Raw genomic sequence first — 23,657 nt, 5'->3', positions numbered from 1 at the left:
CTATCGACAACGACAGCAACACGTCGTTCCAATTGTGGAACAGCACAGAGGAATACTGGAATGACGGGCCCAAATTCGGATCTGGAATTTTACGCACGTCGAAACAAAGTCTCGCTTTCAATTTCAACATCGTCGACAACGAGAATAAGAGCTACTTCACTTACTCTGTAATTGAATCATTTTTTTTTTGGAAAATCTGTAATTGAAACATCGAAGCAAAGGCCTGGTGACCGGGTTGGGTTTGCCATCATTTCTTTCAAGCAGTTGAGAGGAGGGAGAGCTCTAATTAAAGGCTGAGAAGAATATAATATGGAATGACAGAAATACTCCTCATTTAGACGGTCAACTGACGGAAAATTAGACGGAGGACCAAAAGTGGCATTATCACAATAAGAGTGGCTACTAATTGGCAATTTTTATTATGGAGGATGAAAAATGTCAATACCCTAATAAGTCTAGGACCAAAAATGGAATTAACTCTTATTATTATTTTGTAATTATATTATATTTTTTTATTACGTTATGTTAGCATATAAAATAATTTTGTTTATCAAGTTTAAGATTTTAGTTAATATTTTTAAATCATGTAATTATATATGATACCGTTATCTAATTTATATTTAATTTTTAAATTTATTAAAATATATGAAAATATGTTAAGGATACTATATATATATATATATATATATATATATATATATATATATATACACACTAGTATTTGTCCCGTGCGATGCACGGAAAATATGTTATAAAAATATACACTATATGAGGTTTATTCACATATAAAATTTTTGTTATTTAATAATTATTATGTGTGAATTCCTATGATAAAATTATGAACATAAATATATTTACAATTAAAATAATATTTAAGGTGGGTGATTACTACAAATCTTAAACTATATTAAAACTTTAGTACATAGTATTTAATATTATAAATTTTTAAGAACTTAGTAAACTACAATAGTAATTGAATTACAATTTTAGAGTCACCACGGATCAAAATTTTTAGACCTTTGAGATTTCTAACTCTAGATGTAGCAACATACAATTGACCTTTAAAGACCAAAATCACAATCTTAGTTAGAACATTGATTTTTTTCTTCCAAATACTATCGAATTAAGTGTGTAATCAATAGATGAGAACTAATAATTCGAGAATATAATATTAATGTTACTAAGCCTACTTCACGTCAATTAAGTTGGAGAGTGTTGTTGGATAGTATCCGATGAATCCACGAATAACGCATCTTTGTCTCCATAATCCTCAATATGCACATCAACAATCTTAAATATTAAGCCACATAGCTATGCTATATATTAATTTCAAACTTATGGACTTTGGGGCTGCATGCATGCTTCTTAAAGTCATATGGCTTTAAGATGTGAAAATTAAATGTTGCATTTAATTTTCACATCTTAAAGCCCATTTAATCTTAAAGTCATATGGTCTTGTGAAAATTAAATGCAACATTCAATTTTCACAAGACCATATAGCTTTATTATATATATATATATATATATATATATATATATATATATATATATATATATATATATATATATATATATATATATATATATATATAATTAGGTTCTGGTGCGGTTAGAGTGCCCAGGTGCGGTTGTGCGATTTAATCTGGGCTATTCATCTCGCTTAAATCAACGTTCAGGATTACCAAAATTAAAAAAAAAACGGTGGTAATTTTGTAATTTTTGCATCTAGGTCAAACTTAAGTTGAGCGGATCTGTGATTAATGTGCGTGATTTTGTATATAAGATGCGTGAGTTTTGTGCTTAAGGTGCATGAGGTTTGTGCTTGATGTGCGTGGGGTTGTGCTTAACGTGGTTAGTTGTTAAAACTTAAAGAGTAAATACCCAAAATGGTCACTCGACTATAGCTAAATTCACAAATTGGTCCTCGACTTTCAATTTCAACCAATTAAGTCCTTAACTTTGTAATTTTAACACAATTTAGTCATCTGTCTATTTGACCATTTGTTGACTGTGATTTTTGAGGATATATATGTAATTTCATGGTCCATCGTCGATTTTTTAAGGTTCTAGTTGCATTTCCAGACCGCACTGTTACATTTGAATCCACTGTTGAAAGCAATCTACTAAATCTGGTTGCCTTTCTTCATCCTCCCTTTGGATTCAATGTAGTTGAGTTCGTACCAGAGCGAAGAAGACGACGTGTTTCCGAACTAGTGCAACGTCATCCTAGAGGCCTCCACGTGCTCCGACGAGAGCTGCAGGTTCTTCTGAGATCGTCCATCACGGTCAACAAACGGTCAAATAGATGGAGGACCAAATCGTGTCAAAATTACAAAGTTAAAGACTTAATTGGTTGAAATTGAAAGTCGAGGACCAATTTGTGAATTTAGCTATAGTCGAGGGACCATTTTGGGTATTTACTCAAACTTAAAGTCTGTGAGTTAATACTTAAAATGCGTGGGTTTTGTGCTTAATGTGCGTGAGGTTGTGCTTAATGTGCGTGAGTTTTGTACTTAATGTGCGTGAGTTTGTACTTAATGTCAGTAGTTGTTGAAACTTAAAGTCTGTGAGTTAATATTTAAAGTGCGTGGGTTTTGTGCTTAATGTGCGTGAGGTTGTGCTTAATGTGTGGGGGTTTTGTACTTAATGTGCGTGAGTTTGTGCTTAAGATCTAAACCTTAAGGTGCGTGTTTCTATCACTTAAGGTGCGCCATTTTTAGCTTATGCTTCTTTCTATCAGATGCGGTTTTTTTTTTTTTTTTTTTTTTTTTTTTTTTTTTTTTTTTTTTTAATTTTCATTGATTTGAGCCGTTGATCTAAATTTGATCAACGGCTCAGATCTAACCGCACAATCGCACGGGAAGCTATACCCGCACCTGAACCCTTCCTTATATATATATATATATATATATATATATATATATATATATATATATATATATATATATATATATATATATATATATATATATATATATATATATATATATATATATATAAAAGATAACCCTAAACCAAACATGATTATATTACATACCTCAATTTTAACCAAACACATGAATCTAACATTCCCAGGAATCTAACATTCTCAGGAATCTAACATTCCCTAAGGTAATCTAACATTTCATGAACCAAACGGCCTAAATACATTATTTTATATACTATCAAATATTGTACGTTCAATACACAAATAATGTACTTTTAATATATTAAAAATGTACCTTATATTCAAAGAAAGTATATTATTTGAGTAAGGGTCACACTTGTGTGAGACCGTCTCATGAATCATTATTCGTGAGACGAGTCGGATCGGCTTTGCTCAACATGAAATTATCATACTTATATATGCTTATATGTGCAAACGTCATAATTATATGTTTAAATACAATACTAATCATGAATAAAATGTTTGTTACTTATAAAGAGAAAATGTAATATTTTTGAAAAAAAAATGTAATACTTTTACATTTTAATGTAAAAGTATTATATATATATATATATATATATATATATATATATATATTAAAAATATTACATTTTCTCTATTAAGGAATGTTGACAAAATGACAAATATTTTTACTTGTAAAGGAAAATATAATACTTATAAAAAAAAATTGATACTTTTAAATATAAATATAAAAGTATTACATTTTTCCATATAAGTAATAAACTCTTTTGTCATAATTATTACTCCGTATTTACATTTGTACATATATAACATTTGCACATATTTATATGATATTAGCATGTCGATCCGGGCACATTATATCTTGCATTAGGATGCACAATGCATTGTGCACTCTGTCCAAAACGACGTCGTTTTGTAGTTTTTTTTTTTTTTTTTGTTAAAAATTTCGTTTTCCGTTTATACAATTAACTTCTTAATTTTTTTTTAATGTTTCGGATGTACATAATTATATGATAGAGTGTATATAATTGTATAATAAAATACATATAATCTTTTTTTGAAAGGATAATACACATAATTTAATATACTCCGTAATACATAATACATATAAACTCTTTAACTCTAAAAAAGTTATTTATTTCGAATGTACATAATTGTATAATAGAATTCATATAATTGTATAACAGAATACACATAAATTTCATAACAACAACTTCTCATACAACTCAACAACACAACTACATTATCATTTCGATATAAGTATGTTGGATCCGAGTCTCACATAATAATTTGCCTAGCAAGCCCAATTGATATCGTATTCAAGCTTCAGCAACGCCGCCTTGAGCCCCTAGTTGCGGTGGTCGCAAGTGAGAATGGGGAAGAAAACAAAGAAGCCAGGGAAGGGCAAAGAGAAGACTGAGAGGAAAACTGCAAAAGCCGAAGAAAAGAAATCGAGAAGGGCATCTAAGAAACTCTCTCCTGAAGACGACATTGATGCTATCCTGGTACTCGAACATAAACCGGAATTAATCATTGTCATTTTCGTAATACCGATGAAATACTTCTCGAACCAGATTTTGCATATTCTTTGGATTCTGGGAAATTGTTAAGTTAATTAAGTGTATTCTTTTTCGAGTAGTTGAGCATACAAAAAGAGGAGGCTAAGAAGAAGGAAGTCCATGTTGAAGAGAACGTTCCTGCACCTTCTCCTCGTTCTAATTGTTCGGTACATACATATATACATATATCGATTCTGAATTTAATATTAGTCTTTTGTGAAGTCCAAGTTCATAATTTATTTATTTTTTGTTAATTTCTTTTTTGTAGTTGAATGTTAATCCGTTAAAGGAGACGGAACTAATACTCTATGGAGGCGAATTTTATAATGGCAGCAAGGTCGGACTTCTGTTATGAGTTCTGTGTATGGTCCTGAGTATTTGTTTAAAAGTTGTACTGCCATCAAAAGCTCATGGCACGGTGCTTATCACTTATCATTAAAAAAAGGGAGAAAAAAAAAGAAAATAAGATTATGGGATTGTGTTATATTGACATAAGCTTGAGAATTATGGTTTGATTTACCAAGATTATGTGTCTCGGTGTCTGTTTATCTTGATATCTATAGTTGGAACTTGGAAGTAGCATTGAAATTTCTGGGAATTGGTAACTGCAGACATTTGTATATGGTAATCTCTATCGCTACGATGTGGAAAAGCAGGAGTGGAAGTTGGTCTCAAGCCCTAATAGTCCACCACCTCGCAGTGCACACCAAACAGTTGCTTGGAAGAATTATCTCTACATTTTTGGTAAAAATACACTTCCACACGAATAAAGTTTGGACTTGCATTTTAACATTTGCAATTTTGCATGTGCTAGAGCTCATTTAAGGCTTCTTGTACATTGGATTCTATGATGATGATTGTTTCTCTGTACACTTAGGTGGTGAGTTTACTTCACCCAATCAAGAGCGATTCCATCACTACAAGGTAATCCTCCGCTTTCATGCTTTGAAGTATGTGATACTATGCATTATTGATGTTATGGTTACAATTTTGCCTTATAAATTTTTGCACAGGACTTTTGGGTGTTGGACTTAAAAACAAATCAATGGGAACAACTAAATTATAAAGGGTGTCCTAGTCCTCGCTCAGGCCATCGAATGGTAAGTTCCTCCTTTCAAGATGATGTTTTTGCATTTGAATATCATGCTTCTCACCTCTTCTTGTGGTCCTAACTTGCATCATATGCAATAGCATGTGGACATCTAAGTAGCTGACTGGACTTTATTAACATGAAATAGAAATCTTAATATATCTCTCTAATTACCTTTTTGTCTATGAACAAACTTATTCCTCAGTTCAGTCAATTGTGTAGAATATCTTTGTTAATGTTCTTAATTCTTGTTTATAAGCATTTGGAGCTCTAATGGTCCACCACTTTTCCAAAGATTGGGAGAAAAACAAAGAATATTTGATGGTATAATGGCAAGTGATTGAGTGATATATTATGTGCTTAACCACAGCCCTGTAACTGTTTTTCAAATTCTTTATGTATTTTCTATGTTATCTCTTTAACAACCTGAGCTTGATTGCCACATTCAAGAAAGCATGGTTAATTAGATAATGGATGAACTATGGGTGGTGCACCCTTGTTACCCTTTTTATGAACTCTTAAAGGAAAATTTACGAGATTAGTCTGACAAGTTGAAATCTTTCTTTCTCATGTCTTTTCCCATCTGGAGGACTCCAATATATATTCAAACTACATGCATCAACTAACTAACAGGTAAACTCTACTAGCTAGGAAATAACCTCCCACACAGCCATGTAACTGCATGATCACTTACATGGTAACAAACTAACACCATGCACTAAGTCAATTACCATGCTCCCATAGCCAGTTAGCCACTATCCCATTATTTATTATTATGCACATCTCTAAAATAATTATGCAAGATCATTCTTTAAAGAGTCTAATTCAAATTCCTCCACACTAGGCTTGTAACAAATGCTCACAGTTATTTCATATGCAATCTAGAGTTATTAACAATGTTATTTGTTTTTATACTCTGAAGTGTGGTTCTTTACTGGGATTTGCCTCTAGCTATTTCTGATTATTTGTTTGCATCTTGACTGTTCTAGACTTATATGGTGAGCTATTATGGTCCTATTTGGAGTGTTTCAGGTTTTATATAAGCACAAGATTATAGTTTTTGGAGGTTTCTATGACACGCTTAGGGAAGTGAGGTGGTTTCCTCAGCCCTTTTATCTAACAATTTTAATGTTGCTTGTAAAAATAACTATGCATCAAAGTTTGCAAGTGATCCAATTATTTAATTGTGAATAATTTATCTTTGTAGACTATGATCTGAAGAAGTTATCAATTTTTTCTTACTTTAAAAACTTCCTATAATTTGCAGGTATTACAATGATCTACATGTCTTTGATTTGGATCAGTTTAAGGTGCAGTGTTGATTTTCATTGGAATTTACATATTTTGATTTAAAATAATTTTTAGGCTAATCATACAATCTTTCACTCTGCAGTGGCAAGAAATAAAGGGTACTCCTGGATGCATGTGGCCGAGTGCTCGAAGTGGCTTCCAGTTTTTTGTTCATCAAGATGAGGTGTTTTATAAGCAATATATCATAATAGCACATGCAATTTTTTAACCACAAAATCCTTAATATGCAAGCATGATATGTTGTAGTTTTCTGGCTGCATTATAATGAGAAACTATTTTTGTTGCTATAAAATTCTGTTTTTCTTTCTACTTTATTTAGATACTTATCTTCAGACTTGAGCATCACGTTTCCCTATTTTTTGGAAATGGTATATTCCATGGTTGTGCCAAACACAACATTGGTTTCAATGGTATATAGTGTACTGTAGCAATTTATAATTTTATGTGTCTTTGTATATATGCTTTTTAATTGTGAAAATATATGTTTAATATATATGTAGTTATGAGTGAGGGTGTGTATGTGTGTGTGTATGAGTATATTAATTCAAACACAATAACTATTTAATGTATACTTTGTGCAAATAACCAAAACTACAGTGGTGGCTTAGTGAGGAAAGAAAATATGTGACAGCTTTGTCATAGGTTCAAGTTCAAGCATAGTAGCAACACATGATTCTTATTTATGATAGAAACATGAGTACACGACACCTAGATCTGTGCAAAAACATCCTAGTTCTCATGGATTTTACTGGGTTAATTGCCAGTTACCATTTATCAAGTTTGACAAATTCCAGTGAAATATTTCAGAAGTTAACACTAGTGAATTTACACTTAAATTTGGATAAGATGTGGTTGGTTGAACTTTTCCCATTTAAATTTCCTTATCTTCCTGCTTCTTAATAATTCAATTTTAATCCCTTGCTTTTTAAATATCAGATATATTTGTATGGCGGTTATTCCAAAGAAATCTCACCTGACAAGAGTGGCTCAGAAAAAGGGGTTGTTCATTCAGATATGTGGTCCCTTGATCCTAGGACTTGGCAATGGAATAAGGTTTGTAGTCTTGCTCAATGGAGCTCGGTAGCTCTCCCTTTTTTTCATTATCCATTATATATGTGTGACTGTGTGTGAAGAGAAAGAAGGGTTGCATGTCCTTTGGCTGTTTACCTTTGGCCAAATTCACAATTAGACTGTTTTATGTTGGTGTAGTGTGATGCTCATGACATTCTTATTTGTGTAGACCATTGAATGTACCCCTTTTCTGTAGCTCTGTTAACAAGTACTGAACTATATATTTTGCTGAGTTATTTTGCTGAGTTATATATTTTGCTCTGTTAACAAGTACTGAACTATATATTTTGCTGAGTTATTTCTACAGAGCTTCTATTGCGTGTGGATGATTGCTTATTTGCATTTACTACTAAGATATGTGTTGAACTCCAAAGTGAAGTGTGTATATTATACTGAGATAGATGAATACTGTGCAGAGAACAGAGAAGGCCTCTGCTTATATACAAGCCAATGGAAACTCCTAACCACTCATTTCAAATTTCAAATGGGTAGTTAGGAGAATCCCTCTAACAACCTACTAACACTCCCCCTCAAGTTGGAGCATAAATATCAAACATGCCCAACTTGTTACATATATATGAAACCCGATTCTTACACAACCCTTTTGTGAATATGTCAGCCAGTTGATCACCGCTCCGAACATGTGTAAGTGATATTAGCCCTTGCTCCACTTTTTCCCGTATAAAATGGCAGTCCACTTCAATATGCTTCATCCGCTCGTGAAAGACCGGATTATTTGCGATGTGTATAGCAGTACAGTTATCACACCACAAATCTACCGGTAACTTCACTTCAACACCCACTTCTTTTAGAATGTTACGCACCCAGACTATTTCGCTTGCCACATGAGCCATAGCCCGGTATTCTGATTCAGCACTCGAGCGCGACACCACATTCTGCTTCTTACTCTTCCACGAGACCAAGTTGCCTCCTACAAACACACAATAACCTGTCATAGACTTCATGTCACCTGGTGAACCAGCCCAGTCTGCATCGGAGAACGCCTCAACACGCATGTACCCGTGGTCAGCATAAAGAATCCCTTTTCCAGGAGCACCTTTCAAATATTTCACAATCCAAACCGCCGCTTCCCAGTGAGTCTGGGTCGGTGCACTCATGAACTGACTAACCACACTCACTGGAAACGCAATATCTGGACGGGTGATTGTGAGATAATTCAGTTTTCCCACTAACCTCCTGTACCTCTCCGGATCTTCAAACGGCTCCCCTTCTCCTGCCAATAACTTCACACCTTGATCCATGGGCGTATCACACGGTTTTGACCCAAGCAGCCTCGTGTCCCCGAGCAAGTCCAACACATATTTCCTCTGTGAGAGGAATATGCCCTTCTTAGAGCGTGCAACTTCAATTCCCAGAAAGTACTTCAACACTCCCAGATCTTTAGTATGAAATTCAGAGCCGAGAAAGGACTTGAGTGCCTCGATCCCACTTGTATCACTGCCTGTAATTACAATATCATCTACGTATACTATCAACAAAACACACCCACAGTTAGTATGTTTGTAAAAGACAGTATGATCATATGCACTTCTCTGCATTCCAAACTCAACAACCGCCTTGCTAAACCGCCCAAACCACGCACGCGGAGACTGCTTCAGCCCATATAACGACTTCTTCAGCTTGCACACCTTCCCAGACTCCCCCTGAGCAACAAACCCTGGTGGTTGCTCCATATAAACTTCCTCACGCAAGTAGCCATGTAAGAAAGCATTCTTCACATCAAGCTGATGCAAGGGCCAATGACTCGAGGCTGCCAAAGAGATAAATATCCGCACAGATGTTAACTTGGCCACTGGAGAGAACGTCTCGGTATAATCTATACCATACGTCTGGGCGTACCCCTTGGCTACCAAGCGTGCTTTGAGCCTAGCTACAGACCCATCCGGGTTCATCTTCACCACATACACCCATTTACACCCAATAGCAACCTTACCAGGGGGAAGCTGCACCAGATCCCAGGTCTGGTTCTCCTCAAGGGCGTCTATCTCCTCTACCATCGCACGCCTCCAACCGTCATGGGACATAGCCTGACTCAAAGATTTGGGAACAGGAACAGACTCTAACTGGGACACAAAAGCACGTGAAGACGCCGATAAATTGGTATATGACACAAAGGACGGAATGGGACGAACACAACGACGCGTACCTTTCCGAACGGCGATAGGAACATCTTGGTCTGTCGACGAAGATTCTGGTAAGGGAGGATTTACTGGTGGAACCGGTGGGGCTGCAAGCGCATCAACTTCTCTGGGCCGCCTGTGATAAACCTGCGTAACTGGAGGCCTAGACTCCACTCCTACGGAGTCCAGGATAGTAACAACATATGTCAGAAACTCATCTGTCTCGGAACTACAACCAGACGAACTAGGGGGCTCCTCACTGAACAAAGTGTTCTCAAAGAACGAGACGTCTGCAGAAACCAAGTATCGCCCCAAATCCGGGGAGTAACATTGATACCCTTTTTGAGTACTCGAATATCCCAGGAAGATACATTTTAACGACTTAGGATCGAGTTTCCCTCTTTGATGACGAACATCTTGGACAAAACACGTACACCCAAACACTTTAGGAGGAAGGGAGAACAACGGTTTGGACGGATAGATGAAATGACAAGGACTCTGACCCCCAAGGACCCTTGTAGGTAGGCGGTTTATTAAGAAACACGCCGTATGAACAGCATCTGCCCAGTAAACTCTAGGGACTTTCATTTGAAACAACAAGGCCCTAGCAACCTCCAACAGATGACGGTTCTTACGTTCTGCCACACCGTTCTGTTGGGGAGTGCTGACACAAGACGACTGATGTACCATCCCATTTTGACTCATATAACTCGAGAAGGAACGAGAAAAATACTCAGTCCCATTATCACTCCGCAAAACCTGTATCGTTTTATTGAACTGAGTTTTGACCATCACACAGAAATTACAAAAGATCCCAAACAACTCATCTCTAAATTTCATGAGATATAGCCAAGTGTGTCTAGAGAAATCATCTACAAACGTTACAAAATATTTAAACCCAGACTTCGACACTACTCGACACGGCCCCCATATATCTGAGTGAACTAATTGAAATAAAGACTCGACTCTATTATTGACTCTAGGAGGGTATGGTACCCGACAATGCTTAGCAAGCTCGCATGACTCACATTGCAAGCCAGACAGAGATTCTAACCCCGGACACAACTTCTTTAAGACAGACAAAGGCGTGTGACCATACCGGGATTGCAACTGCAGCGGAGACATATTTCCCAACAAACCAACCGGAACACTTCCAGAATCTTTGGACAGCTGTTCTAACACGTAGAGCCCACCGACTTCCTTCCCTTTACCAATAATCGTCTTCGTCAACAGATCCTGAAACAGACAATATCCAGGGAAGAACATGACACAACAATTTAGGTCCCGGGTAATTTGACTAATTGACAATAAATTGAATGGGAACTTTGGGAGATATAACACAGAAGTGAGAGGAAATGACGAACTAACATTCACACTACCTTTACCTAAAACAGAGGTGGATGAACCATCTGCCAAGGTAACCGTAGGGCCATATTTAAAGGAACAATATTCGGAAAACATACTTAGATTACCTGACATGTGGTCACTGGCTCCAGAACCAATGACCCACTGTCGAGACGAGGAGGAAACACAAGCAATAGGATTACCTGTTTGAACAAAGGTAGCTGACGGAGACGGCAATGACCCTGGACTGGCTGGAGACTGCGAGGAAGACAGCTTTAACTGATTAAACAAAGCCATTTCTTCTTTAGTTATCACAACCGTCCCTTCCGGTCTCGACGCAGAATTAGCAAACCTCCTATGGTCGGAGAGCTGTGGGCATTGATTACGCAGATGGCCGGGATCACCACAATTATAGCAAGCCCTTTGCCCTCGACCTCCTCCGCGCCCTCTACCTCGTCCCCTGGACCGACCTCCTCGACTATTGGCACCATCAGTCCCACCTCGACTATTGGCCCTTTGCCCTCGACCTCCTCCGCGCCCTCTACCTCGTCCCCTGGACCGACCTCCTCGACTATTGGCACCATCAGTCCCACTATCTCCCTGTGAGAAGAAGACTTGTTTCTCCAACGTACTATCAGTACCAAGGTTCACTGACGCATTTTGAACCATAGAAAACACTTGGTCGAGCGAGTCTAATTCCTTATTCCCCAATAATTGTGATTTCAAAACATCATACTCCTTATCCAACCCAGAAATCCAACTAAAAATATGCAACTGATCACGTTGTTTTTTCATTTGATCCACTTTATCAGTAATCGGCATAGCAGCACATAATGCCTCACTCACATTCTTGAAGTCATAATAGTAATCCCTGATGTCCCGCCCTTTTTGAGACGGTCGATGAACATCCTGGGATAACTGATATAACTTCCTCAAATTATTCGCCCCGCTAAACCACTTATTCACTAAATCCCACACGTCTTTTGCACTCTTACAATGCTGTAAAAATAGGATTATCTTCCTATCAATACAATTTATTATACGTGAAAACAGGGCGTCATCATCTTTCTGCCACGCTTGGGCTTCGGTAGGGTCTGCCGGACATGTTCCAGTTAAATGTTCTAGCTTTACCCATACCCTTCAAGTTCACTTCAACTAAGAACTTCCATTCTCCAAAATTAGACCCATCAGGTGCCAACATCAAATCAACCAATTTAGATTGTGTTGACACCACGGTAACGGTCCTATTTTCTACCATAATAAACACACAAAAAGACCAACCTGGAGACACAGCTTCACTCCTACGCAGATTACAAACCCAGCCCAGGCAGCAGACTCACGCAGCAGAGGTGGCAGATCTGGGAAACAGCCCACGCGAAATCCCCTCAATACCAGACGGAGATATCACCACAGGAGCGTCGGGCGCACGGAGACGAACCCAGCCGCGTCGGCGGCGACCGGAGGCGAGGTCGGAGGACGGCGCACGCGGCGGCGCGTGGCGTCGGAGGCCCTGGAGTGCGGTGGCACGTGGCGGCGCGTGAACCTTCCGGTGACTGGTCCGTTCCTCCCGGCGGCGGAGCCTCCTTGTTCCGACCAAAGCCCACCACCCACAGGCCACATCTATGGCTTTGATACCATGTTGAACTCCAAAGTGAAGTGTGTATATTATACTGAGATAGATGAATACTGTGCAGAGAACAGAGAAGGCCTCTGCTTATATACAAGCCAATGGAAACTCCTAACCACTCATTTCAAATTTCAAATGGGTAGTTAGGAGAATCCCTCTAACAACCTACTAACAATATGCATGTGCTCTGCGTATTTAGAATGAGATGAAAGCAAGTGTATAAAATGTATGTATAAAGAGTTGAGTATGATGTTACATGATAGGATTTGCATTCAAAAGAATGACACAGTAAGGGTCCGTTTGGAAACTTGGAAAATATTTTCCGGAAAATGATTTTAAAAAAATGACTCATTTTTTGGAAAATATTTTAATTTTCTGGTGTTTGGTTAAATGTCTGAAAACTATCATTTTCTGTATTTGGTTGGAAGTTAAGAAATTGCATTTTTTCTGTTTGGTTCATTTTCCTGAAAATTAACATATAATAATAATATGTGGTGGTGTTGTGGTGTAGGTGTAGGTGGTGGTGGTAGTTGTTGGTGGTGTGATATTGTTGGTGTTGCTGGCGGTGGTGGTGTTGTGGAGTGGTGTTGGTGATTTGGTGGTCGTAATAATAATAATCCGGAAATTAACTTAAAAAAAGAAGAGAGTGAAGAGAGAGATGGGAAAATAAGGAGTCCGAAAAATTTCTTCCAAGACTAAAAAACTAGGAAGACATTTTCGGCCAAGTTGAGTTTTTTTTTTTTTTTTTTGACCAAAATGAATATTTTCTTTTGACTTCATTTTTCTTAACCCAAACACTGGAAAATTTAGAAAATAACTTCCATAAGTTATTTTCTGGGTCCAAACGGACCCCAAGTATACTAATGGATGTCTTTGAAAAATGAATATACAATTTCATAGGCTTAATGTAGTTTAGGAATATGAATTGTATTGTTGGCATTGTATACCTAGACTTTAAGAAGAAATATTATTCCCAAATATTTGATAATTAATTAATAATATCAAAGGTAACACAAAATTGAATGGTATATCAGTCTTCATAAGAAAAGAAACATACAGTGTTACTTTGATACACACCATAGAAACATAAATATATTATATGTGTGCATCAACACAGCAATTTATTATGATATTTGCATTAATATAGGCATGGTCCTGAGTAAACAAAATCCCTATTATCTGATATATATTTGCTTCATTCATTATGGAGGACTATCTGGTATTGATATTATTCCATGTTGAGTTGCAGTATTCTTCTGGATTTAGAATGAACTCTTTTGAGAGTGTTTCAGGAATTGCAATTTGAGAAAATTTCAATAAATTCATAGTTGATTCTTTGGCATGATTACATATTCATAATTCTATGCATCTATCTTTCATATTGATGTAGTATTGTGTAAATACACACTACATTACTCTAGCAAAGAGTTTTTCACCAGTTGGATTTTTTCCTTTTTTCTATTACTTGATGTTTAAAATTTTCTACATATTAGGTGAAAAAGAGTGGAATGCCACCTGGACCTCGAGCTGGTTTCTCTATGTGTATCCATAAAAAGCGGGCTATACTTTTTGGAGGTGTGGTTGATATGGAAATAGAAGGTAAATTTTGTTTCTAGAAAATTTTTCTCAATGATTTTTGCTAGTTTCTATTTTGGTTAAATGGTTAATTACCTAATAATGTGATACATTACAGATCTTGTTGCCCAACTAGTTCACACCACCTAAAGATCAAATTAGTTATATTGTTTCCTTTACTAGTTTAGTTATATGGTTTCCTTTACTAGTTTAGTTATATTGTTTCCTTTACTAGTTTAGTTATATTTCCTTCATATTTAGTTTAGCAGTTTTAGAATATTATTTCCTTATATCTTTGGTTGTAACTCCTATATATATGGGAGAATATTAATTTGTCAAGTTAAGTTGGAATTTGAATAAAGTCAAAAGGAAGTTTCTTCCTCCAACTTCTCCCCAACTCTCTCCTCTCTCTTACTATCATCAGCCCCCATAGGTAAACCATCTTCTTCTTCTTCTATTAGCCATAGACCCGTGACGTGTAGTCAAACTACTAAAACATAACATTTGGTTCCCGTTGCCGGCGTCATGGGTACTGAATTGAACGTCGAATCCGCCATCAAAGCTTTACAGAAATTTGTCAAAGCCTTGGAATTACATCACGAAAAAATCGACAATTTGTCTGCTACTGTTGCTTCCTTATCCACCTCCTCTCACGCCCAGGCCGCTGCTCTGGCGAGATTGGAGAAACTGGTCAACCAACTGCTCACCAGCCAAGGTAAACAACCTGTCCAGGGGGAGGACTCCGTTACTGCTGCTCAAATCGAAGGGGTCTCCACTGCAACAGACATGGGGGATAGCCAACCCCGTTTTTCTCCGTATCCTAAGGTGGATTTCCCTCTGTTTTCTGGCGAGGAAGATCCTATGGTATGGCTTCTTCGTTGTGAATCTTCGTTTCGCCATGCAGGCACACTTGACCAGGACCGTGTTCCGCTAGCTGCACACCACATGATTGGTGAGGCACAACTATGGTACCACTCTGACACTGCAGTTTCTCCGTTTACTTCCTGGGCCTCGTTTAAGGAAGAGTGTTGCTTAAGTATTGGACCTCCCCGTAGCCTTAATCCGCTGGGCGAATTAAAGTTGCTCTTTCAAACCGGCAGACACATTGATGACTATATCAAGGACTTTCGGGCTCAACTTGCTCGTGCTGGCACAGTGCTCCCTGCCCAACGTATCGATCTTTTTACTGGAGGTCTAGACGAAGTGCTTCGTATCGATGTCGAACGGACCAAACCAGGTTCTCTTAATGAAGCTATGAATACTGCCCGGGATTTCTATCGTAAATGCCACCTCTTGGGCCTCTTAACAGCCGAACCACCCAACAAATTACCTGTCCAGGCTTCACGCCCTCCAACAGCCCGTTTTTCCCCACCCCCTAAATCGTCTCCAAGCCACACCAACTCCTCTCGCCCTCCGTTTAAGTTTCTATCTCCAGCAAAAAAAGCAGACAGAGATGCCAAAAAGTTATGTTATAATTGTGATGAGCGATTTTTTCCAGGTCATAAATGCCGCCACCTTTTTATGTTGTGGACATTAGAGGATGGTGAAGAACCCCCTGCTTGGCTTGCATCCACGGAGATGAACGCACGCGATGGAATCACCTGAATTCAACTTGAACGTTGTCACCTGCTTCAAGCTTGAGGACAAGCTTGATCTCCAGGAGGGGTGTAATGATACATTACAGATCTTGTTGCCCAACTAGTTCACACCACCTAAAGATCAAATTAGTTATATTGTTTCCTTTACTAGTTTAGTTATATGGTTTCCTTTACTAGTTTAGTTATATTGTTTCCTTTACTAGTTTAGTTATATTTCCTTCATATTTAGTTTAGCAGTTTTAGAATATTATTTCCTTATATCTTTGGTTGTAACTCCTATATATATGGGAGAATATTAATTTGTCAAGTTAAGTTGGAAATTGAATAAAGTCAAAAGGAAGTTTCTTCCTCCAACTTCTCCCCAACTCTCTCCTCTCTCTTACTATCATCAGCCCCCATAGGTAAACCATCTTCTTCTTCTATTAGCCATAGACCCGTGACGTGTAGTCAAACTACTAAAACATATCATAATGCATCAAAATATGCCGAGTTCATATTCAAAGCATGGTGACATTTAAATAATTACCAATCAACACACAAAATGTAACACTAACTATTATAGCATCTATAAAACACTCTTAACTTGTCCATTACTGATGCGGGCCCACACAATGCTAGTTGTGAGAACCCATACGGTCCTAAACCCTTGATAAAGATGAATATATTAATTGCGCAAAGTTTCACAATAGAACAAATAACTTGGATGTCGATTGTCTAGGGTTGGCTGTACAGATTCTATTTCTTTATTCAACTCTGGTTATTGCTTATATAGCCATAAGCTCTAGGGCTGAATAATATAATTAGATATTCCAACAAATAAGCCTTTTTTAATATGTAGTTCTATACTCTGCCTCTATTTACCTACCGAGTTGGAATGGTTTCTTTCTCATTTAAACAAAATTGCTTCACTTTAGTAATGTTCTTAGCCTGTAATATTTGATAAATTAAATCATAGGTGTACTGTGTAGTTAATACTTCATCGACTTAAGAAGAGTGTAGTCAAGTGTACTAGTTGCCAAAATCCAGATATCAAATACTAATCTCAAATATTCACTGGAATATGAGCTTACTCTTATATGAGCTTACTCTTTACCAAACATATTGTCAATACTAATCAGCTTTTTAGTTCCTAAACAAATGTAAAATATGAATCCCAGCTTTCACTACTAATCTGAAATATGGATTAACATGGGTGATTTCTAGATTCCATCTTGATCTGTTGTAGAAAGGCAAATAATTTTTGGAGAAATTATTTGAGCAATTGTCTTTATTTCATCTTCTAGAAGCAAACTAGTGAAGTTCTCATAAGAATTCAGCTTGATGAACTTTGACAAATATGGTGACAGACTGACAGTACATCAGTTGCAGTAGTATTTGCAACTTGCAGTAGCTGTAGCAGATAGCATAAACAAACTTTTCTAATCCTTAAGGAAATACAAATGGTTTCCAAATTCCAAAAGAGCATTGCTATTATTCCTGCTTTCTGTTATGTGCTCCCGTCATGGACAATAAAACATAAAAGAAAAAGAAAGAACGAATAATAGTTGGAACAGGAAAAGAAGATAACACTGGGTTTGCTTGAGACCCAAAAGCCCCTTAGACCCTTTTTGGGATTGAATTTCTGCATGTTCTATTATTCCAAATAAGTGAAATAACACTACCTTTTATAGGGTTGATTACAAAGGTTCCTAAACTAAGAATAATTATTTGGTAGTTTCTAAATAATTAATCTACCTAAACTAATTCGAAGACTAAGAGTAATAAGTTAAATAACTATTTAGTAATTTCTAAATAATTATTTAGTAGTTTCTTAATATCTAAACTATGTAATGTAATAGTAATAAAATAAGACTTCCTCAGTATGTATCACTTTCATACTGAACTGTGTATAATATAATGCCACTTATGCCTGTGAAGATAAATATATAAAATGTCATTCCAGTTTTAATTTAAGTGATTTGTTAGGTAAGATTAATATAATATTGTAATTGGAGACATCAAATTGTATTCTACATTCTTTCCTTTTCATGCTTTATCATGTTGTGATGGGCTCATTCATGTTGTAGTGTTCTGGTTGGGTAGTGAAATTCTGGTTTACTCTGCAGGTGATGTGATGATGAGCTTGTTCTTGAATGAACTCTATGGCTTCCAAGTAGATAGTCATCGCTGGTAAATTCTCATTTGATGATCCTTTGCATTCCACCTTTAAAGACGATTAATTTACATTCATTCAGTCATCCCAAGTTGCTAATGCACTTTGTGTATTGATCTCTGCTTTTAAATGCTCCTTGTTTGTAACTTGTAAGGTATACTGCAAGTCAATGTATTTGCAGTTTACCTATGCATTAGAATGGTTTGAGCTATGCTAACTTTTTTCTGTCCTACCCAAAAGGAATGTAGTGCTGATATTTTTCCAGCCAAATTTGAACTTTAAATTTATTATTTTGTATTGCAACATATAGGTATCCGTTGGAGCTGAGGAAAGAGAAGTCTTCAAAGGACAAGGTATGCTTCGGTGACACTTTCACAATTTCTGCTAAAAACAAGTTATGCTTTGCAGTTTGCACCAGGACTTTACTTGGTTGACTTCATTTCTCTTCATCTCTTACTAATTTTATTTTAAAGGCATGTACAATGGCTTTTATACTTTTTGGAATTCAGTGTTTGGATTGTGATTTAATGTCTGCTGCATTATGTAGTTAAAAAGAACAGTGAATGAGAAACCTGAAACTATGGAGCTAGACAGTAAGCCAACTACCACGAATGTGGAAAATCTTGTTTTCGATGATGAATATGTGGACTTTGCTGATGATGAAAAAGCTGGCATGGAAGGGAATCTAAATAATATCTCTTCAAATATGAAAAGAAATTTGTCTATTGATGAGTGTAAGGTGGAAACTCGATCCCAGGAAAAAGCTCTTGCATCTGTCTCCAAATCAGTTGTGCAAAGCTCAGTTTCACCAGAGGTTTGCTATTCTAGGTGATTTGATTTCTCTATAATGTATGGTTGTCAGTTTGGCCGGCCATATGAGTTGTGTAAATTTCAGGTTGTAAAGCCTTGTGGGCGTATAAATTCATGTGTAGCTGTAGCAAGAGATACCCTGTATGTCTACGGAGGCATGATGGAAGTTAGGGATCAAGAAGTTACACTTGATGATTTGTATACACTTAACTTGAGCAAACTTGATGAATGGAAGTGCATCATACCGGTTTGTTATGCTCTTATATTTTTGTGCGCTTTCCTCGACTTGTTTAATCAACCTCTATCTCAGCATTCTTACAATCAAATAAACAGTATCCAGTACTCAGTAGTTAGTGAAGGATGGTTTCCAGTTGTTTAAAATCTATGATTTTGATATAATATTTTCCATTTATAAATACAATATTCTATAAAACATTGAGTGGTTGATTTTTTTCCTCTGTCCACTTAAATTTTCAATATATAGTATAATCTGGTTTTGATCTTTTAGGATTTTAGTTCTCCTTTTGGCTGATAATGGACTTAAACAGGTGAAAGACATGTGACTTGTAGGGGCACTTATACTTGCATTTTTCTCCTTTTTTTGCTAAATGATTTTTATATTTTCACAGGCATCTGAGTCAGAGTGGATTGAAGCATCAGATGATGAAGATGATGAAGAAGAAGATGAAGATGGCAGCGACAGTGAAGGCGATAATGGAGATGATAGTGATGATGACTCCAGTGAAGATGATAGTGCAGAGGTGTCTTTCTTTGTCATAATCATGATTCATGAAACTAACTACTCCACTTTGTTTAGTATGCTTCTACTTTTTTCTTCTAATTGACTGATTCCAGCATGGAGATATGTCTGCTGTTTGACGTGTATATGTATATGCATAGGGTGGTAATACTGGTTCAACATCAGTCAAAATTGGAGATGCTGTTGCTATAATGAGGGGTGAAGGAAAAATTCTTCGAAGGAAGGAGAAACGAGCCAGAATTGAGCAAATCAGGGCCCATCTTGGCCTCTCTGACTCTCATAGAACACCAGCGGTACTCCAAATTGCTGTCTTTTTTCTCATGTTATTGAACCAGTTTGTAGTGGATATTATTTTTTTCTCGTTTAATACAAAATCTTATTTTTTATATGCTGAAGCCTGGAGAATCTTTAAGAGACTTCTATAAACGCACAAACACCTACTGGCAAATGGCAGCATATGAACACACTCAACATACAGGAAAGGTCTGTTCTCCAACTTCCTTTGAAATTTGTATCACTGGATTAAACCAGTTTGTTATGAATATACTTTAGTTTGATATGAAGTTGATGCCTGCATACAGATTTTAAAATGATAATGGAATTAGCTAATTCTGTTTGGTTGATATGCAAAAGCAAGACACTATTAATTTGGTTCTATATTCTTATAAGATCAAAGCTCTAGCCATTCAACTAAACCTAATGTCCTAACTATGTCACAAGTAGGAGAGTATGCACAGAAAAAGTTCCTTAATTTTGAAGGGACATTTGAAGGATGTTCTGTTTCTTCTACTCAGTGGGTAACAAGAAAAATTTATTGATACTCCAAAACTGTAAATCAGTAATGACCTGAAGAGAGGTCTTTACTTGGGCTTTAGGGACATTCTTCTTACAAGTTACAACCATTCTGACACAGCTGTTGTATTGTGTAAGTCAAAACCCTGGGAAACATAAACCTTAATTTATGTCCTTGAACAAAAAATAAAAACAGAAGGAAAGCCTTAATTTGCATCCTCCAAAGTCTAACTAAAAGCTGAAGATATATGCTAGATTAGATACTCTAGAAAATTGAAGATGCATGTTTGCAATGTATCTGTGTGGTTACATGATAGGATTTCATCAAAGTACCAATCATTCCAAGTATTTATTACTATATATGCTAATAATGCAGGAGCTACGTAAGGATGGCTTTGATCTTGCTGAATCCCGGTACAAGGAGCTCAAACCAATTCTTGATGAGGTAAAATTTAAATGGTACTCGTGTTCAGCTGCCTGCTAAAGAAATAATAAATTAACTATATTTGCTGCAGCTGGCCATCCTTGAGGCAGAACAGAAGGCTGAAGAAGAAGAAGGGCCCGAAACTATTTCTAAAAAGAGAGGTGGGAACAAGAAAAGCAAACATCTGGCATCTTAAATCTTAATACTCTAGACAGTAAGTAGTCAGCTATACACATGTTGTATTGGGACTTGGGAGAATCATGTTTGACTTGTGTGGATTTGCTGATTTGGGCACCAAATGGGACTCTGGTAGCCTCAACACATTCCCAGACCCGCAAGGTGCAATGAGGCTGATTGGATGACTGCGTGTGCTGCTCACCTGCTTTAATATATTCACTATTCAGAAGCTTTCAAAATGCGAATACTATACACCTGTAGCCTGTAGGAAATACTACAAGGATTGCTTATGCTATCCAATCTAATGTTTAATGCCTGAGAAAACCTTGATCTATTATTATATTGGTATATTTATTACCTGAACTCTCTAGTTTCAGGCAGGAAACAATTTCTTATGCGAACATAGACTAGAAAAGAAAAGATATACATTTCAATTGGTTTGGCTTGGATTTAAAGAGATTCCATCTAGGTACCTTATATATATACTATTTTTTTGCGCGGGATAATGCCCAATGTTTTTTTTTTTTTTTTTTTTAAGTAAGTACTTTAAGGTATATCAAGGTAAGATTATATTGAAATTGTTCATGCATGAATAATTGAATGTTAAATTTGCATATTTAAATAGGTAATTTTAAATTTACAAATGCAAGATAATATAGTCAAGATTGATTATAATTGTCAATAAAATAATTGTAAGGCATAAAATATTAAATATATACTAATATTGAAGAGTTAACTGTTGTTAATTATATTTTTTAAAAACAATTATTATTATTTTTTAAAAACAATTATTATTATTATTAAATATATGTATACCCTAGGTCATTTTACATGTTAATCTAAACAACTAATTTTTTTCAAATATTTTTTTACCAACCATATCCGCTAACGTTAACCACTAATCAAATAATTAATTGTTTCAAATATTTTTTTACCAATCGTTGATGTAATTTACTGGTCAAATCCGCTAACGTTAACCGCTAATTGTTGATTGTCAAACAAAGACATTAAACTTGTTTGATTAATGGCGGATCCGCCAAGACTTTGACAGATCCACCAATTTTAACATTTTGACTTGATCAAAACGCTAAAATTTTTGTTCGGTTAGACAACAGTTCAGAACAGTGTTTTTGCTCCGAATTGCTGAAACCCAACCACTACAAATAGCAGTGTTTGGGTTTGGCATTTTGGGGAAAGACCTACCTTTCCCCAAAACACCCCTTAATAAGTAAAAAAAAAAAAAAATAACAACTGTGGTTTGTCTCAAGTCTCCTTAATAATATCTGGACTTGAGGTTGGTTTATTCTTCGATGTGGGACAACCTCGAATGTGAAGAATAAATTAAGGCTCCTTTTATAGAGGGGCCTCAGGGCCCCTCAGTGTTATCCCAACGATGTGGGATAACACTGAAATACAAAGGGGAGCTAATTTGGCTCCCCTTTGTATTGTATTTTTTTTCAACAATAAAACTAAAACTAATAATTATATAATAATAATAATAATGATAATATATAATTATAATTATAATTATAATTTCGTATTATTATTGTAGTTATTGTAGCAATGTCTTTATATGTCTTTTTATACCTCAACCGCTAATCTAAACAGATAATTACTAAACATTTTTTTTTTTACAAATCGCTAATACAATCCGCTATCTGGTAATCGCTAACACAATATGCTACCGCTAACCGCTAACCGCTGAAAACCAAACAAGCCCATTGCGAAATAGTTTTCACTTCAATTTGTTGTGTGATTTGAATACTCTCTTTGTCAACAAATCCCTCAAGTAGTTAATATGATTGGCTTCATTAATTATATTTTTTAATTTTTTCATATTATCAATAAAATACTTGGTAAATAAATATATAGCATTATTTTGTATTATAACTTTGATATTTAATTAAAAAATAGTGCATAAAAAAGATAATAGACAATGTATATAATCAATTGATGAATTTGAATGTAAAGAATTTTTACATTCGAGAAAAATAAAGACAATATAACTAATAAAATTATTTCTCTTAATTAATTTATTGATAATGAATATTTTTTTTTAATAAAGACATTGTAGGGACAATGTAGCGAATATAATCAATTGATGAATTTAAATGTAAAGAATTTTTATATTGGAGAAAAATAAAGACAATATAACTAATGAAATTATTTCTCATATTTAATTTATTGATAATGAATATTTTTTTTTTGAATAAAGACATTGTAGACACATAATTCTAAATTAAAGAAATACATACGTATTATTTTTTGTTGTAGCTACTAAATTATTTTTTCTACTATACTAATAAGAGCCCAAGAGG

General features: G+C 35.8%; 1 protein-coding gene across 2 annotated transcripts; it reads left to right on the top strand.

Moving 5' to 3' along the window:
- The first annotated feature begins 4,198 nt into the window (after nucleotides 1–4,198).
- Nucleotides 4,199–21,794, top strand: LOC109147575 (kelch domain-containing protein 4). 2 transcript variants are annotated; one of them, XM_019295179.1, is made up of 20 exons: nucleotides 4,282–4,413; nucleotides 4,548–4,634; nucleotides 4,736–4,804; nucleotides 5,079–5,211; nucleotides 5,345–5,391; nucleotides 5,481–5,567; nucleotides 6,590–6,651; nucleotides 6,825–6,867; nucleotides 6,951–7,031; nucleotides 7,805–7,921; nucleotides 14,545–14,650; nucleotides 18,330–18,393; nucleotides 18,687–18,729; nucleotides 18,924–19,190; nucleotides 19,272–19,433; nucleotides 19,816–19,947; nucleotides 20,087–20,239; nucleotides 20,343–20,429; nucleotides 21,115–21,183; nucleotides 21,254–21,794. In XM_019295179.1, the coding sequence occupies exons 1-20, from the start codon at nucleotides 4,282–4,284 to the stop codon at nucleotides 21,356–21,358; spliced, it is 2,046 nt and encodes a 681-aa protein (XP_019150724.1). In that variant the 3' UTR covers nucleotides 21,359–21,794. The 2 variants fall into 2 exon arrangements, with proteins under 2 accessions (XP_019150725.1, XP_019150724.1); XM_019295180.1 differs by lacking the exon at nucleotides 20,343–20,429 and having other exon boundaries at nucleotides 4,199–4,413.
- The last annotated feature ends 1,863 nt before the right edge of the window (nucleotides 21,795–23,657 follow it).

The sequence above is a fragment of the Ipomoea nil genome, unplaced genomic scaffold (assembly GCF_001879475.1).
Source record: "Ipomoea nil cultivar Tokyo-kokei standard unplaced genomic scaffold, Asagao_1.1 scaffold2014, whole genome shotgun sequence".
NCBI classification, from domain to species: domain Eukaryota; kingdom Viridiplantae; phylum Streptophyta; class Magnoliopsida; order Solanales; family Convolvulaceae; genus Ipomoea; species Ipomoea nil.
Note: the sequence above shows the minus strand (reverse complement) of the source record. Positions and strands in the feature narration are given on the sequence as shown.